Source organism: Pinus tabuliformis, chromosome 4_2 (genome assembly GCF_031772625.1).
Source record: "Pinus tabuliformis cultivar Carrire ecotype Pingquan chromosome 4_2, CPIR1, whole genome shotgun sequence".
Classification (NCBI taxonomy): domain Eukaryota; kingdom Viridiplantae; phylum Streptophyta; class Pinopsida; order Pinales; family Pinaceae; genus Pinus; species Pinus tabuliformis.
The window spans coordinates 222,941,849-222,960,335 of record NC_142304.1 but is presented as its reverse complement, the minus strand read 5'-3'; the positions used below and the strand labels follow the sequence as shown (position 1 = coordinate 222,960,335).

The 18,487-nt window shown below is 40.5% G+C and overlaps 1 protein-coding gene across 2 annotated transcripts in view; it reads left to right on the top strand.

The window, feature by feature from the left end:
- The window catches only part of LOC149168889 (senescence-associated family protein), a 285,857-nt gene that overhangs the window by 17,819 nt on the left and 249,551 nt on the right, over nt 1-18,487 (top strand). For both annotated transcript variants that reach the window (XM_089428470.1, XM_089428473.1), the window contains exon 2: nt 14,294-14,719. In XM_089428470.1, coding sequence (XP_089284596.1) covers nt 14,412-14,719 — 308 coding nt within the window. In that variant the 5' untranslated portion in view covers nt 14,294-14,411. The remainder of the gene's footprint in view (nt 1-14,293; nt 14,720-18,487) is intronic.

Below are 18,487 nucleotides of genomic sequence, written 5' to 3'. Positions count from 1 at the left end.
CAGGGCCTTGGACGCACCCTTGAGCTTGTATCCGTGCGACTGGGAGGCTATAGTCGCACCTGTAAGCTTGCTTCCGTGCAACTGAGGCTTAGAGCAAGGGAAAACTCTCTTTCCACAGATCAAAACTTTGTTGCAGATCATCAATGTCAAATATCTATCCATTCATGCCCATAAACCATATTTCAACAGTACAGAATATACATATAATGCAAATGACAATAGGAGAAGGGATCTGAATGGGAATCCACTTCAATCATCTTCATTCATGCCATCAACTTGTCTAAAATGCATCAACAGATTTGTTAGATCATAAAGTCAAACATATACCCATCATGGTCATAACATGCTCACATCAGCTACTACATCATCACATCATGACATCAATCTTTCATCAAGGGTTAGAGTCACATGATAGGGGCAACTGACAGGTGTGACATCACACTTCAAAGATCATGAACACAATATCACTTCTATCAAGTCAATCCATCAAGTTAGGGCATTTAGATTTACCATATGCCATAGTTACTAATCAAAACATAACCATGATTAATGAAGGATCTAGAATGTGAATCTCATAGTTATACTTCTATCTTTATGGTTACCATACTTATCATGATCAATAGGATCAAGACAGGACATTCAATAAAAGTTTACCAAAACATCAAGAGTGTCAACCCTTTTTCTATACTTTCATCATGTTGATCACAAGCATTATCAATACCATTGTATATAGAAATCAATGAGGTAACCTTCTATATGAGATCCATCAAGTCTTATGCATGTCAAGTGTCAAGAGTATCATTTATTACAGTCAAGGTGCTAGCCTTCTTTATAGGATCAACATATTCAACAGATAGATGTTAGCCAAACACCAAGTATATCAATGTATCAACATTAGGTAGCCTCATAGAATTCAAGAAGATGAAAATGTTCAACACCAGGTGCACCATTTCATCATAGGAAACATAAATCCAAGTCACTTTCATATGCATGGACCATTTGAGAAGTGTTACCGCTCAAACTAGCAGGGGTCCTAGGAGGGAATCCTAAAGGGACAATTGCTAGGTCAAAGGAAACAATGGAGCAATAGCCGACTGTCACCTCAGCTAAAGCTCCATACACTTTACGGACCTTTATTGATTGGAGGAGACCCGGTATGACAAGGATCACAAAGATGAATAGATCAAAGAAAGGATGAAGGGTGATCCTGGAAGCCTATTCACAAGAGAGGCTCAAGATTGTGGCTTGCTTGTCTTGGAAGACAAGATGGAAGGCTCTCTAGGAAGGGCTTGGGAAGAATTTCAAGGGTTAGGTTTTGAGCATGTGTTTTATAAAGGAGATCTCTACGCCCTAGAATTCTTGTGGAAACTTGGGTTCCAAGTGACCTTTGAAGAATTAACCTTGATAGTGCATGGGACCACACGGGACCAAGTGGACTTCAGGATAGGTCAAGAGGATAGGATTTAACAACCAATGATATACTTGACCTAATTAGGGAGGGGAAAAGGATCAAGGAATGAATTTTCAATGAAAGGAAATGCAAGGATCCTAGTGAGGTTTCTAGCCTAAGGGAAACCAAGGGCAAGAATTGGTCTTCGAGCTAGGGCTTGTGATATCTCAAGATCCCATCGTCGGATTCTCATGAAATTTCGAGGGCTTCTTGAGGACACAACAACGCAATTGTGGACAAAAAATCGAAGTATTTGGATGGACAGATTGTGAGATAATTAATGCCCTAGGTGATCTATGTAGGCTAGGCCTAGAAAAATAGGGGAAGGTGAAAGAAATAAGCTTTAAAGTGATCACCAGAGGAGGACTAGAGATTTGTCCTTTGGGAGAGATTGAGTCATGGAAGATTTAGAGTTTGGATTGATTTCCACTTGTCAAGGAGGCCTAAAAGACAACTTTGTTGGGCATTAGGGCTTAATGGAAGTAGCTTCAAGGTCATTTATACTTTTTTCAAAAATATTTGGTGACTTGTCAAGACAAGGATGCCTCTAGGAACATTCATTCATTCAAACATGACTCAATCAGGATAAAACACTATTTAGAGATCTAATTTCCACAATTTCGTTCCAAGAAAAGCAATAAATCAACCATAGGATAGCGAAAATCCCAATACCATGAATGCTGCAAAATAAAGAATCAAAATAGCATTAACATATTACTTACATGTAAGAAGAATATATCCAATCACCAAGATATGCCAATCATAGAAGCTCCAAGACAAAGAAGAATAACCAAACATCGAAATTCATCCATTCATCCAAAAAGTCTCATCCTCAAAAGATAGCGAAAATCTCACAAGAAGATATGATCCAATCCAAGTGATGATGCTAAAATGAATTCACATCACTTGTATTTATACACTTCTAATGAGTTTGATTTAGCTAAATAGGCCTACATTAGCCCTTATAATAAAATAATGTGCAAAATAACTAACTTTTGGTGACAAGTCCACCAAACTAGCGCACAAACAAAAGAATAAGCCTCTCAAGAGGTCGAATAATGAATAGTGCATGTCGTTGGGCCTTGGAGGATGCCTAATGGAGTCCATATGTGCCATAATGTGTAGTTGAACTCCCAAAAGCGGTGGACAAGAGGTTGGCCCCTTGTAATAACATGTGGTGCTCGAAATGACGTGTGGGGGCACACAAGTGTCTTCATGGGTTTCCAAACAAATCGAAAATGCCTGCAGATCGCCTGCAAGGGCTAGGATGATGGTGTAGGTGATGCCATATCATCGTGCAAGCCCTAGATCATCTGCCAAGTGTATGGTGCAACTCTGGGGCCAACTGGGCATGATGGAGTAGATGCATCTTCCTCGTCCAATAAGTGAACCACGAGAAATATCTGAATGGCTATGGGGATCCATGGAGTGCTGTTTGCTGTTGTGGAGGCCCATGGCTTTCTACACACACCCTACATGTGCCAATGTAGCCCTCTGGAGTCAGGACACCGTATAGGGAGACTAAACCCAAATGGAAACCACCTGCAATCTTGCATAAGATCCAATGCGTCCTCGTGCCTTCCAACACACCAAGTCATTAAAGAAATCAAGTAGAAGAGTTTATAAACCATGGATAACAAGTGAGCACTTCATAATGGCATGCCCTTCCATAGTGGGCTTTGGCTTATGCTAATGTCTCCCAGCTCCAAATAGGGTTAACCAGGCATCCTATTAGGTGGTTTCTACCTCTAAAGGGGGTGGTATGTCCGTGGTACATCCTTCAAATGGTGGTGGCATGTGGCATAATGATGGAATGGAGTAGGGAATGAAAGGGGGCAACCTGGATCACATGCCATGGTACAAGGGTAGCTAATAAAAGGGAAGCCCACACTTGGGTAAATAATGTGTAGGAGGGAGCAATCGTGGTGCATGAGTTACCCCGACCTTGATTTTTCCACCCTTCTTCATATGCCTTTTCCTTTTTTATGATTTTCTTTGGTTAACTGCTCGGGGCTCTAGGTAATGAGAGCATGATGCGTAAAGTATAGCAGTGGATACCCCCTTATAAGGTGGGGCAGTTCATCGCCCACCGGGGGTTGGGACAATCATGGGTTCCTGAATGATAAAGGAGGCTCATCAAGGGCCATGTAGGAACTAGGGTGATGGCCATGGAATGGGGTAGAGCTCATGTCATGGCTTTTGCCCATGTGCTAAATGCTTTTGTCCTGACCATCTTTTGCATTTTGTGGTACAATTTCCTGTTGAATGTGGTCAATTATGCTTTTTCTTTTTCTTTTAGTTGCATCAACCTCCGGGCATCATTCCAGGCCTGACCCAAGATGTGGGGCAAGGGAAGGGGTTGGCTGACCCTATGTGGACCCATGTGGGAGGAGAGATGATTGGGAGTGTAATGAGCGGAAAGGGAGCAATATATGTGAATCAGGGAGCAGGACCACGCAACCAGAATTAGGGTTTCCCATGTAGTACCATCCGGAAAACCAATAGGTTAGTAAAAGAGATCCCATAGGACTAGGGTGCAAGGTTAACATCTCAAAATAGACTTAGGGGACAAGAGCACAGACCTAGACCACTCTTTCCGCATAATCCCCCCATTAATCCATGCCCAAAGTTTCCATGATAATAAACTACAATACTCAATTACCAAAAAACAAGGCATACCTTTAGGTTTGGGAGGCCCACTTTCAAACATACAATCATTACAGATGGGTGAGGGACCGCATGGCTGGCTCAGGTGGCGGAGAAATGGCACATCGAGCTAGATGGTGGCTGCGAGGGGCTGTCGGTTGAGGACCATCATGGCAAATTTTTTTCTCCTAGGGATATCACCCACAAAATGGTGCGTAACAAGAAGGAGACATTCTCATCATACCTTAGGGGCTTAATAGCTGAAACATAACATTGGAACAATACGTTGTAGTGTTCAAATGCCAGTGCACCTTCTCATTAGACATAGGCAGCTTGTAGTACTTTGTAATCTTTTCATATAATGCTTCTTTACCTTTTCCAGCTCTAGCCATCCTTCTTGCATTTCAAATGATCCTCAAGAAGGATTGTAATGTTTCTAATTAGGAAAAACAGTGATATACAAAGCAAACAACAAATTACACCACAAAAAATTTCAAACTTTAGCATGCACCCATGAAAAACTAGAAATGTAGAAGTAGCTGAGCCATTTTATTATAAACTGGAGAAAGAGTACAAATATATGGAAGGAATTCACCTGGGCTTGCCTCAAAGGCAATCGGAGCAAAGCCTAAGTGGATAAATATGAAGCCCGGATGCTGCTATCAATTACCCAAGTACTACTCTGCGCTGCCTTAGCAATTCTGCACTGTCTGCTACAAAGATATAGCTGAAAACCCCTCCTCCGGTGCTCAGAAAATTCTGCAAAATTGCCTCCAAGCTCCTCAAGCAAAACCGACGAAAACCCAGAAAGTGTTTGGCCTAATCCCAACCTTCGAAAATCGATCCTAAAGGCCCTACACTCTCCATTGGCTGTTGAAATACACTGCCTATCAATGCACTAGCAAACCTCCCCAAAAAGACTCCAAAAAGGCTGCAATAAACTCCACAAATATTATCCTTATTTCTCCTGGCAAGTTCCAACCTCAATGAGAAAGATCTTCACTCCCACGTGTGCCCAATGACACCCTTCTACGTAGGCCTAGGAGCAGCAGGCCCATGAGCAGCAAACTCACTCCAGAAAATAGCTGTCTCCTCCGGCTCCGAAACTCCCCAAAAAGCTTGCAAAATACTTGAGCTCCTTCTCCTAATTTCCTCTGGTAATTGCTCCTCGAAAGAGCACTGAAATGAATCCCTCAAGAGCCTCTCCTGCATCCTCCAAAAATACGCATTGCCTGGAAAATCTGAATGCAAATGCTAGAAAATTCACTGTAAGTCTCCTCTGGATAGGTGTGAAAGAACCTCTCTAGGGTGGCACTCGAAGTCCCCCGAAGAAAGGGTGAGTTCTCCGCTTGGAAAACTCGTGCTGAACAACAAGTGACCCGGCTAAGTAGCTCGAGCAACTGAGTTAAGTTTTTGATATGCCAAAAGATGCAAATGAAGTTGAGCTCCCTCCTTTTATAATTTCGTGGGCCTTCCTTCCCACGTGCGCCCCTCCATCAAGCAAATCGAATTCCCTCTTAAGTATTTTGAACCATAGGCTAACTAAAGTGAGTTTTTCATTGTGGGTGCCTCCCACATTCCACTATCAAAATAATATGATTTCCTTTTAACTCCCAAGCCCTTTACCAAAAATGAGTGGGTCCCATAGCCTCCAAAATTGTTCTCAAAATTGGGGAATTAATTCTGTTCCAAAATAATTTAGGAAGGGACATTACAAGGATCCACTCATCACATCTCATTAAGGAGGTTAGGAACATCCTTATACTCAAATACATATGCAGGAAGTATAAACAATAAACTGGTGTTGACAATATCGCCGAAATATTGGCGATATTCGGAAATATTGAGATATTTTTGACATGCCGAAATATCGTTGAGAAAATATCGCGATATTTCGGCAAAATATTGCGCGGCGACCCTAAAAATCGCTGGGCAGGCTGGTCCACAGCTAGAAAAAACAATTTTGGTCATTTCCTTTGCTCATTTTGGTTTTTGAGTCTTGGAGAAGGAAGGGGAAGAGCTTTGTGGTGGTTGTCAAGGAGGGATTGAGGATCAAACGACCTTTATCATCACCTACTAAGAATTTTTTGTGGATCAAAGATTGAAGAATAGTGAGACAAACTTCATTTCTTCTATTAACATGTATGTTCTTAAAAACCCCTAGGGCCTATGTTAATGATATTTTTCATAGATTTAGGGTTATGCTTGCTTGCCTCTTTGCCTACCAATATTTGGCCTCTTTGTTTTTTTTCCATTTGCTACGATTTTCATGTCCATGAGCCAATGCAAGGGTTTTCTCCATATTTGGACAGCAAGCTTCATTTTTTTTTAACTTTCTTATGCACCCTCTTATTGTCATTTTTCATTCACATAGCAAATAATGTAGTCAAAAAAATAATTTTTAAAATGAGGTGGTTATTACTTATTACATTTTGGATTTGGGTGTTTAATGCCAATTTTTGTTTTTTCGGTGCCCTAGTTTTGAATTAGTTCACTACAAATATGCCAAAGGCCTTGGACCCATTTTGGGAGTATGGGGAGCTTGATGGTGGGACAAGTTGGGCATATCTATCATGGAAATCATGTGGGACCAAAATGGCAGGAGGGGTTACATGATTGAAATACCATCTGGCTAGACTCCCTGGACATGATGTAATGCTTTGTATGGTTTTTAGTGCGGAGCTTATACAAAAGGCTCTTGAAGTAATTGATGAAAAAGACAAAAAGATAGCTGCTGGGGAGAGGGCACTGATCTCAAATTAATAGCTGTTAATTTTATTTTTTTTGCTACATATAACTCATGATGATGAGATACTTTTATATATGTGATGTTATCTTGTATTGGTTCTCCACATTTGAGGCCTTGATTGGACAATTATCAGGGATTAGCAAGATTTGGTATCGCCTTTGATGTATCATTTTTATTTTACATCCACTACATCATATATATCAATGTTTTCTTCATATTTACGTGCCAATGTGTATATTTCATGTTGTGATTGCTTTATATGTTTAAAAATCTGAAAAAAATGAATATAGTATGCATTTTTTATGTTTGCCGATATTGCCGATAAGATGTTTTTTGGACCCTCGCCAATATTTTGCTAATACCGATATTTTCAACACTGCAATAAACATAATAATTAGATCCATAAGTCTAAACAAAAGTAAAAGGCATCATAAGTAAAGAAATACTTATCTTCAATGGGAGGTGGTCCTCTCCCTCTTGAACCAGCCATCACCATCCATAGTCCACATAACAATGTTACCTTTAATCAACCAACTAGGCCTACTAAGGATTATCCCATCTAGGGCTTCGTCAAATCTTTCATAAGTGTTTGAGCATCTTCACATTGACCATACTAGGTTTCATATCTCATATCGTTTCCATAAACCAGGGTTTCTCTCAAACCCTAACCCTAATAACCAAGTTTCCTAGGGTTTTCTTCAAACCCTAGAATTCTTTTAGGTCTCCACCATCCTCTTCTTGCTTCCATCAAAGGTGTCATCATCAGGGTGATCTCCATGACTTTTCTTCAGCCCAACTCTGATACCATGTTAATTTTTCTTAGGGCTATATTGTTCTTTGCTTAGATAATTGCATTTCTTCATTAACACATTAAGTTCACCCCATATCATCATTACATTATTTAGATTTACATCATTATTCATCAGCATATGCAACTATGTAGAAAGAACAACATCATTATCATCAATGCAACGGAACATAAAGGAACAATAGAAGAAAAGCATGCACACATAGAGACACCAGGATTGGTTTGAGACCAGGGAAAAACCCACTATGGGGAAAACCCTTGCAAATTCTTCTTCTTCTTAGATCGTCATAAAATGTTTCAGCAGAGAGTACAATGAGCCCAGTACATAAACTTGCAGCAGAGGTTTACAGAACATATGCAGAGTGCAAAATTACAAAACATCAGAGAGAAACCCTTTATCCATCAGACTACTGAAACCCATTGAAGGCAATTGTCAAACCCTAGATCAAAACCCTGGACGCTCCCAACAAGGTAGACTGCAAGTGACGGAAACTTCCTGGTCGCTCCCTTAGTCACTAAGAGCGAGTGACTATGTTTGACCCCAACGCTCCCTGGAACACTGTATGTGTGCGACTGGGGACAAACATGCACAAAACTGCTCCAAACCCCCAGTCGCTCCCTTCCTACTATTGTGCGAGCGACTGAGACTACCTAGTTGCACCCTTGACCTCACTGTGTGAGCGTCTGGGGACCAACACTGTCTGATCTGCTTCAGAAACCCTAGATTCTCCCTTTAGGCTTCTGTGTGAGCGTCTGAGACTTCCCAAATGCACCCTTGACCACTCTGTGCACCCGTGACCACTCTGGGCGTGCGTCCGGGGACCAAAATGCCCGATCTGCTTCAAAAACCCCAAATGCTCCCTTCAGGCTTATGTGTGAGCGTTTGACACTTTCCAAACGCACCCTTGACCAATCTGTGCGTGCGTCCAGAGCCGAGAATGCTTAGTTACGAGCCAGTGACCGAGAAACAAAAACCCTAGATCCGTGCGAGCTTCAACCTTGTAGTTTCAGACCCTTGTGCGAACTTTCTCCGTCAGACCTGTGCGAACCAAGACAATAGAAGAGAAGAGAAGATGGCTTGATCAATGTGTCCAAATGAGCTTGAGGTCTCTTCTATTTATAGGCTTCCATGAGGGTCCACTTGATGTTGAGGCTGACTTGATCCAATATACATGAGTGGGAACATAAATTCAAAAACCAACTTCTGCTTGTCTAAATGAGGTGATCTTTAGGTTGATTTTGGTCCTCTCGAAAAGAGGAATCTATTGCAATTATTATCTTCATCATATGAGTTGTCCAAAGTGGAATTTGACTGCAATTGCATAATTCTAACAACAACCACTAGATAGCTCAATGTGCCATTATCTCTGCCACCTGAGCCAACCATATGGTCCCTCACCCACTTGTTATGATTATATGTTTAAAGGTGGCTCTCCTGACCCCAAAGGTATGGCTTTTCATTGGTATAATTGAGTAATTTTCCTTGTCATGGGCACTTTTGGACATGGATTGGTGGGGGGATTTGATGAAAAGAGTGGGCTAGGCCTGTACTCTTGTCTCCACTACTCGATTTTGTGGTTAGCCTTGTACCCTAGTCCCGTGGGATCTCCTTTATTGGCCATTAGCTTTAGGGTTGGCACTACATGGGAAATCCCTATTTTGGTTGCGTGGTCCCGCTTCCCGACACCATATATATCACTCCCTTCAACCCATTTTAGCCCCATTCATCTCTTCAGTTTGGGTCCACATGTGTCCACTGGGTCGACATAGGGTTAACCTCCCCCTCACCTTGTCCATACCTTGGGTTGCGCCTGGAATGATGCCCCGGAGGTTGATGCAACTAAAAAGAAAGGAAAAAGCATAATTTGGCCACTCTCAGCAAGAAATGTACCACAAAATGCAAAAGATGGCTAGGACATGCAATTTAGCATGTGGGAAAAAGCTAAACACGAGCTCTACCCTTTATCCATGGCCATCACCTTGGTTCCTATGGGCCCTAGATGAGCCCCTCCATCAATAAGGAACCCGTGATTGTCCCAACCCCTAGTGGGCAATCATGCAATGAACTGCCCCACCTTAAGCGGGTGTCCATTGCATATACTACACATCATGCTCTCATCCCTAGGAGAGAAAAATAAATCAAAGGCAAAAGGCATATGAAGAAGGGTGGAAAAACAAAGGTCGGGGTGACTCATGTACAACTATTTGCTTCCTCATACACTCATACACCTAGGTGTGGGCTTCCCTTATTATAGCTACCCTTGTACCATGGCATGCGGCTCAGAGCATTCCCTTGATCCCCACTCTGTTCCATCACTATATCATTGCCACCTACCACCTAATGGATGTACCATGGGCATGTCACCCCCTCTAAAGGTTGAAACCACCTAATAGGGTCCTTGATTAATCCCCTTATTGAGCTTGAAGACACTTGTAATGCCAAAGCCCACTATGGAAGGGCATGCCACCATGAAGTGCCCCATTGGTTCCATGACTTGTAAGCTCTTTTGCTTGATTATTCTTACAATTTGTTGTATTGGAGGGCAAGGGGACGGATTGGATCTTATCTATGATTGCAGGTGGGTCTCCATTTGGGACTTGGTCTCCCTATACGGGGTCCTAGCCTTCTAGAGGGTCACATTGCCACTTGTAGGGTGAGTGTTGAGAGCCATAGGCCTGCGCCATAATGGAGAGTACTTCATGGATCCCCAACACAGCTCATTGATTGCTCGTGTTCCACCTTTTGGATGAGGATGATGCACCTGGTTCACCATGCCCAACTGAATCCACACTTGCACCATACACTTGGCAGATGTTCCAAGGTCCAAATGAGGATGTGTCTCGCTGCAAGAGACAAAGGGAGGGCTTATGTCATCATCCTAGCCCTTACAAATGGTTTACAGGCATTTTCGATCCACTTGGAGACCCATCTGGATGTCTGTGTGCCCCCACACCCAATTGGGATCACCACAAGAACTTGCTTGGAAAAGAAAGGGCCAACCCCCTGTCCACTATGTTTGGAGTCCATTTTCTCACCATGGCACATTTTGGACTTCGTTAGGCCTTCTTAAAGGCCCAACGACTCATTTTATTGATCATTTTGCCCTCTTGAGAGGTTTATTTTTATGTCATTGAGCTATCTTGGTGGGCTTGTCACCAAGGGATGTTATTATTGCACATTATTTTATTATTTGTGACTTAATTAAGCCAATAAGGCAAATTGAACTCGTTAGAGATGATATAAATAGATGAGAGGTGATTCATTTCTCTCATCATCACTTGGATTGGGTTATTAGCTCTTGTGAGGATTTCACATTCCCTTTTGGAGGACGCGTTTGGTTTCATGGAATGAATTTTGATGTTTGGATTCTATCTTCTTGGTCTTGGAGCTTCATTATTGGCATAATATGGTGATTGGATATACTCATTTGTACATGTAAGTGATCTTTTTCATGCTTATTCTTGTTATTTACTTTGTCACATGAATGTTGTTGAGATTTTTGCTATATAAGTCTGAAGTTTACTGCTACTCTATATGAAATTGTGGAAATTTTGGTCTTTTGAAGCGTCGTATCATTGCATGTGCTATGTATGAATGGATGAATATTCCTAGAGGTTATCTTTATTGAAAATGCCTTGATAAGTCATCAATTATTGCATATCGAAGTATAAATTTCTTGGGTCGCTGCTCTCATGCCCTAAATGCCATGTGTAGTTGCCTAAGGACCTCCTTGATTGGGTATAGTTTCTCCAAATCATAAGTTCACCTTGACTCCATCTCTCCCAAAGGCAAGGCACTAATCCATCCGTTGGTGGTCAACCTAAACGTTTATTTTTCTTGCCTCCTCTTTCTCTTTCTAGGCCTAGCCTTAATAAGTCCCCTAGGGCATCACATAAATCCCATTGTAGCCATCAAAAGTCCTCGATTTTTGGTCCATAACTGTGCTAGGATTTTCTCTAGAGCTCTTTAAATTTGAAGCAATTTCGACAGTGGGATCTCGAGATATAACAAGACCTAACTCTAGGACAATTTCTTGCCCTAGGTTTCCTTTGGCTAGTATCCTCATTTGGATCATTGCATCCAATCCTCAGAAGAAAATTTCTACTTTGATGCTCTTCTCTTCCCAAATCAGGTCAAAGCCCCTCCTTAGTTGATCAAATCCATACCCTTGACTTGATTCTGGGTCCACTTGGTCCTTTGTGGTCTTGCAACTTTATAACTCTAATTTCATAAAGATCACATGGAGGCCAATTCTCCATAAGGATTTTCCGGCCTAGGAATCATCTTTACATGATATATTCCCAAACCCTAGCCTCAAGAATCCTCTTAGCCCTTCCTAGAGAGCATATCACCTTGCTTCTCTAGCAAGAAAGCCACATAATTGAGTCTCTCTTGTGAATAGGTCTTAGGAATCACTCCATATCCTCTTATTGATCCATTCATCTAGTGATTCCTCTTATATGGGGTCTCCTCCCATTGGTGAAAGTCCGTAAAAAGCAGGGAGCTTTAGTTGAGGTGACAGTGGACTATCTTTCCATTGTTGCCCTTGATCTAGTAGTTTCTCTATAGGATCCCCTCCTAGGGCGCCTGCTAATTTGAGCGTTAATAGGCCTAATACATATTAACCATAGTCTATTTTGCATAACTTTGTCAACAGTTAAAGTTGAAGCCCTAAAACCCTTTGTAAAAAGTTAGATCAATCAATACATGATGCATTCTTACTTCTCTTCATGCTAATATAAGATGAGCTATTTCTTTTAAAGGTTGAGATAAGTTATAGTTATGCTCTTCTTAACAAATGTCTGAAAAGATCCCATATGTAGCTGTCATCAAGAATTTGCTAAATGTTAGCTTTGATTAGCTGGAGTATTAAGTGGCCCCAAGACTTATTATGATATTAACTGTAGTTTATTTTGCATAACTTGTTCAGCAGTCAAAGCTGAAAATCTAAATCCATTGGTAAACGGTTAGATGATAGATCCCTATCAGGATGACTAAAAAGATGGTGAATCTTAAAAATAATCTCATATTTTAAAAAGTACAGACATAAAGAGGAAATTGCATAAATGTTTATATTTTGATCATGGCTAAGAACGCAACTACAAATCTTCCCATGATATCCTGCCAGTATGATATAAGGAAAATAAATCTAGCAATCTTGCGCTTGTACCATTGGTCTAATCCAACAAAGATTGCATTTTATGGCCATAGATTTTATTGTAGCTGTACTGTGTTGACAAAAACTATTTTTTTTCATATATGCTTATTAAGACATGATACACCAAAATGCTCGAAAACAGTACAGAAATTATTAGAGAATAAAACCAAATATTATTGTGTAGTTTGTTTAATGAGATACTTTCATAGGATGTTAGTATCTAGTTATTGTTAGAAAATCAGAAAGGCAGTTAAGATTTTCTTGATCTTGATAATTACTTGTGATGTTTCTTATTATTACGATTCTTTATATCTTCTTTCTTTAGTTCATCAAACAATTACCAAAAGCAGCAGCACATAAAACAATACACACAAGATGTAGGCAAATGTCAGGGCAAAACCCCCCTCGAAGGGAAAACCCAGTCAAGATAATTCTTCCTTTTAATAGCATTCTTTGAGACTCTTCACCCTAGACCAAGAACAGACCTTCCCTCCACACCAAGTCAGCCTCCCAGAATTTCGACCTCTTCCTAGCAACTTCGACAATGCAACAACTTACGACAACTGGCAGCTTCTGGAAACTGTGAAACTTGGAAGAGTTTGATCTCCCAATCCAGGACACGAAACAGAGAGAGAGACACCCAAAATTTCAATTTTTCTTTTCTCCTTAGACTTCCCCAAACTCGCACTCACTTTGGCTTCCCGGCAACAAACTTTCCCAGCTACAAGAGAACTTCGCACTTCTGTGCAGCAACAAGAGATTTTCGCACTTCTTCCCAGCTACAAGAGAATTCGAACTTGATGAGAGAATGATTGCTCCAAAAGAATTCGATGTCCTTCCTTTTATAGGCTTCTTGTGGGGTTGAATAGGGTCCTTGGGCTGACTTGATATTTTCTTAGGCTGACATGGTGTGGAGGTTACATAATTCATATTTGACTCAACCTTTTTACATGATTCAAAAGCCCAAGAAGGGTCGTTTTAAATATACAATGACTCCATAGACTCAAAATAAATCTTAGAAGTCCTCAATGGGGACTTTGACCTAAAACATGGTGACCCAAGCATGAAACCTATGCTTTAATAAGTCACAATAATAATAATAAAAATTCTTTTCTTTATTCTTTTGACAAGTACATTACATGATGACTCAAGTACATTATTGAAGACCGAATATAGTTACATTTTCCAACAGTTATGTCTATCTTGTATATTTTGTGAGTGCAAGGATAATGATGCTGCTTGTTTGTTTATTTGACTGCTGTCGATTATGAAATAGTTTAGTTTATTTATTATTTTATGCAGGTAGGTCCTTCCTGATATGACATTTGAAACATGAACTCATCGCATGCTTTTGATTTTCCTCTTTGACCCTATTTTTTATTTAGTGTTCCATCTCACCCATGATTTGTTGGTTGATATCTGTTTGTAATTTGTATCAACTGCTGCTCATATCTTAATTCCTTTTTTCCCCTTTATTTCAGGAATCTTATGTAAACCAAGAAAAGGTGGCATGTTGAGTGTTTACATTTTCTGGAACAACCTTGTACATTCTCTTGCAAATAAGTTCTTGTTTACATTACTTTCGTGACGCCTGAGGTGATGCCAAAAATGGCTTTGTCCAGAGGTGTTTCGTTCGAAACTAAGATGCTTAATCAGGTTGATTCTTATGGGACCAGCTACAAGGATGTAAAGATGTGGAAATGCACATGGTTAGCACCAAGGCTGAAACACAAGGGACAATGTTTTGCTGATAAAATAGACTCAGTTTTTCAGCATGCAAGATTACCTTTTCCTTCTCATATTTCTCGAGCTCGGAACAGTGAAATTGAAGAGTGCCTTAGAGATTGTGAAGATGTCCTGTCAGACCCTTCAACCTTTCAGTGTGAAAACTATTCGGAGGCAACAAGGTAGGTTGAGCTGGAAATATTCTTAGTCTGTCAGAACTTTTATACGTATTTCTTTCTCATGGTTGTGATTATTTTAACTGTGGATAAAACAATGTTGTGATGATTGACTAGATACTTAATCTAGATTCCGATTATTGTAACAGAAAACCTTCTTTCTACAGATCAATGCGCATGAAACTATGAACATCTCCATTGAATTCATAAATTCTATTATCTATGGCATTTTTATATACTGGATTATAGTTTGCTAAGATTGTCCCTTTTGGTAGTTTTATACTGCGTAATCATCCTCAAAATATTTCAATCACTATTTTTAGTTTTCTGCTTTTCTTATTTTGTTACAGAGAAGTGGAAGATGAAGTATATGGTTACCCCTTTAATTTTGTAAAAATTTAAGTTGTTGTTGTATTAAAGCCAGTTACCATGCTGGGAACTTCAGCTAGATGTAAACTATTAGTTTTACATGTCTAGGATTATTCGCAAGAGTTGACTGCTGGTGTTTTGGTACTTGATATTTTCTTAAAGGCGTATTTCTAAAACGTTGTAGTCTGCTTGACAATTTTTGTGGTCTGGCCAAAATCTTTTCTCATCGAATGGGAACTATTTCACCTTAATTTTCATTTTTACCAAGCATTCATAAATTCTCACCACTAAAAAAACATTCATATACCAAGGTATTTACCCATATATCACCGTTTTCATGTGCACAGTAGTGACTGAGAACTATGAATTTGGACAAGCTAACAGATTTCACATGCAGACCTAACAAATATGTTGAGTAATATTCAAAATTGGAGAAACCAACATAATTCACATGAAACTACATAAATACCTCAGGTAGCAGGAAGAACAATTGCCACTTTCTTAACACAAATCTGGATATGGGGGAGAGGTTGTGAAGGGAGTATTCATCTTCCAGCATAGGCATTCAACACGAATGCCATGCCCAAGCTGGGGCTACAAGATGGCAAGGGTGTTTCTATCTGCAAGCTTACTCACAAAATTTCCTTGCCCAAGGTTACGTACCCAAGCATTGAACTAGAGAGGGAAATGATTAATATAGAGCAACTGAACCTTCTGATAGGTAGTTTCTAGTACAGATTACAAGGAAGACCCTCTACTAGCTCTCGTGCTAATATTGGTAAACCTCTGCCATCCTTTGGCACTGGTACGATAGACCCTCTGCCAGCCTACACTGGCACAAGAAAGCCTCATTTAGGCTATGAGCTAGTACAGGTTCCATACTAAACAGTCTGCACAACTCAACTCCCTTCACTTATTAATGAGCATAATAAGCACAAATTACTAATATAGAAACCAAAGAAACTCCCAAACTCTCAAGATGCAGCTTATATTCAAGTAAGGTGGTAGGTAGGGATATATGTGCTTTAGAATGAGGTGTCCAAATAGTCAATTAAGGCTTTACTTGCTCATGCCACCAGGTACAAATCATAAGGGATAAGTTGGGTGGGTTTTACTGGTCATATCATAACCCCCCTCTTTCTCCGAAGGCAACCTTTTCCATAATTTTATATTAATAACTCTTTTACTTACAATGTGTTGTCGCCTAAAGTGTACACCTAAGGCCCAACACTTAGAGTAAGGGCTGCCACTCTGTAACATCCCTAAGAAAAATTAACAGTAAATATGCAAAACAAACATAAACAAAAACACCATAAACGATGAACACACAACTAGACCATAAAATTGCACCAAAAACTGCGCTGCTGAGCTCTTTTTATTAATAAAGATGGGTGTACAATAAGGTGTTGGAAGGAATGCACCTGGGCTTGCTCAAGGCAAGCTAGCAAAGCCCCAAATGACAAATAAGACACTCTCCACCAAAATGCTGCTACGCTGCTCAAGCTCTGCGCTGTTGATGCCTAGAAATATGTTGCTAGCTGAATGGATCTGCTGCTAGGGCCCTTTTTAGTGCTCTAAAAATTCTGGGAAATTAAACCCTGCCTCTCCACCAAATACCCAGAATAACCCATGAAGGAATCGGCCAATGCTTGACTTCGGAAATTCAGCCCTATTGCCCCTAGCTCCTCTAGCTCCTGGCTGAATTGGGACCCCTGTTTAACCCCTCAAACCTGCCCAGAAAATTCTGCCAAATTATTTCCTAGGTCCTTGTCAAAAACCCAGGAATGATTTGTCCTAGTTTTGAGGCTCCAAAATTGGCCCCAAATGCTCGACCCTCCTCCACAAGCATAAGATGTAGCTTGTAGCAGATGTTATGTTTGCTGCTTCGCCAAAATGCTGAAAAAGCTCCCACAACACTTCCCTTGACTCCACCTCAAGTTTCAGCCCCTAACTCCCTTCACTCGTCAACCTCCCAATGTGCCTCCTCCAGGTACTGCACAGTCCCTGCGCTGCTACAACTTGGCCTCCCTTTTGTTGTAACTCGGTCTCGTTGCTGCTCCTTTCCTTGCTGCTGTAACTCGACCTCCTTCCTGTTACTTCTTTGCTGCTGAAACTCGACCCTTGCTGCTGTAACTCGACCTCCTTGCTGCTACTTTCCCTGCTGCTGTAACTCGACTCATTCCTACTGGTATGACTTGGGACAAAGTAGAACTCCCTCCTTGGGCTGGCACTCGAAGTCCACTGAAGCAAGGGTTGAGATCTACGCTCGAAGACACTCGTGTGCTAAACAACATTGCAGACTTGGCTTCAACTCAAGCGTGCTATGTCAAAGACACAATTTCTGAATAGATGAATAAATGCCCAAAATGAGTGCCACTTGCTCTATTGATAATTCGTGGCTCCTTCTCTCCTTGTGGTCCCTACTCTCTTTCTCTCCTAATTCACATTCCTTTCTCTTTCCTTTCTCTTCCAAGAGTTCGAGTTCCCTCCTTGGGTCGAATTTCTCTTTCTTGTGGTCCCCTCTTTCCATTAGAGCCGCATTATTCTCTATTCCTCCTAAGTCTCGGTGCCAGATTACTCATCTCGAATGCTGAAAATCAAAATTGGGGATATTACCGTCCTCCCTGCCAAAAATTGCTTGTCCTCAAGCAATGCCTGAACCAACGCCTCCTCCGTCTGCTGATCACCCTGTTGTCACACAAAGTGTCTAGGCACCGCGACAACGATTAGAGTAAGGGTTGTCACTCTAATCCTTACTCACTCTGTTTAGACTCTCTCCTAGACAAGTCAAGGGGGGTAGTCCCTAGGGTGAATGAATGAGGGTAGCCTGTGGAACACAAGCTCTAGGAGACTTAAGGATGAACAACTTGATGGATGTAAATAAGTCCTGGTTAACTGAGATGAATAGATCAAAAAATTAATACGAATAAGAGACAACCACAAGATAGAAATGATTCTAGACCAGTGCCTTTATATTCAATTAACTATAGACTAAATAAAAACAAGTTATTCAGAGAAACTTGTAAATGTAATAGGAGTGATGATCATGAACAATTATAACAAAACCTTAGCATGCAAAAATATTCTAGCAATTAAATTTCAAGAAATTTAAATACCATGAAGAACCATGAGATTCAAATGCTAAGCAATTCACAATCCTAGAATTAAAACGATTTTCTTTAATGACCCAGATCTAGGAAATTTGTCTATAGCCAAACTTTAGTTATGATTCTAAAACATTAATCGTGTTTGACAATAGAGAAATCACTACCACAAAATTTAAAATTTTACTCTTAACACACAAAAAAGACACTAAGGAACTTTAGATTAGAATTTAATTATCCCTTAGGTAAATTTTTAATGTGCTAAGTTTATGAAGCAAAGTTTAATGTAGCAAATGTTTTT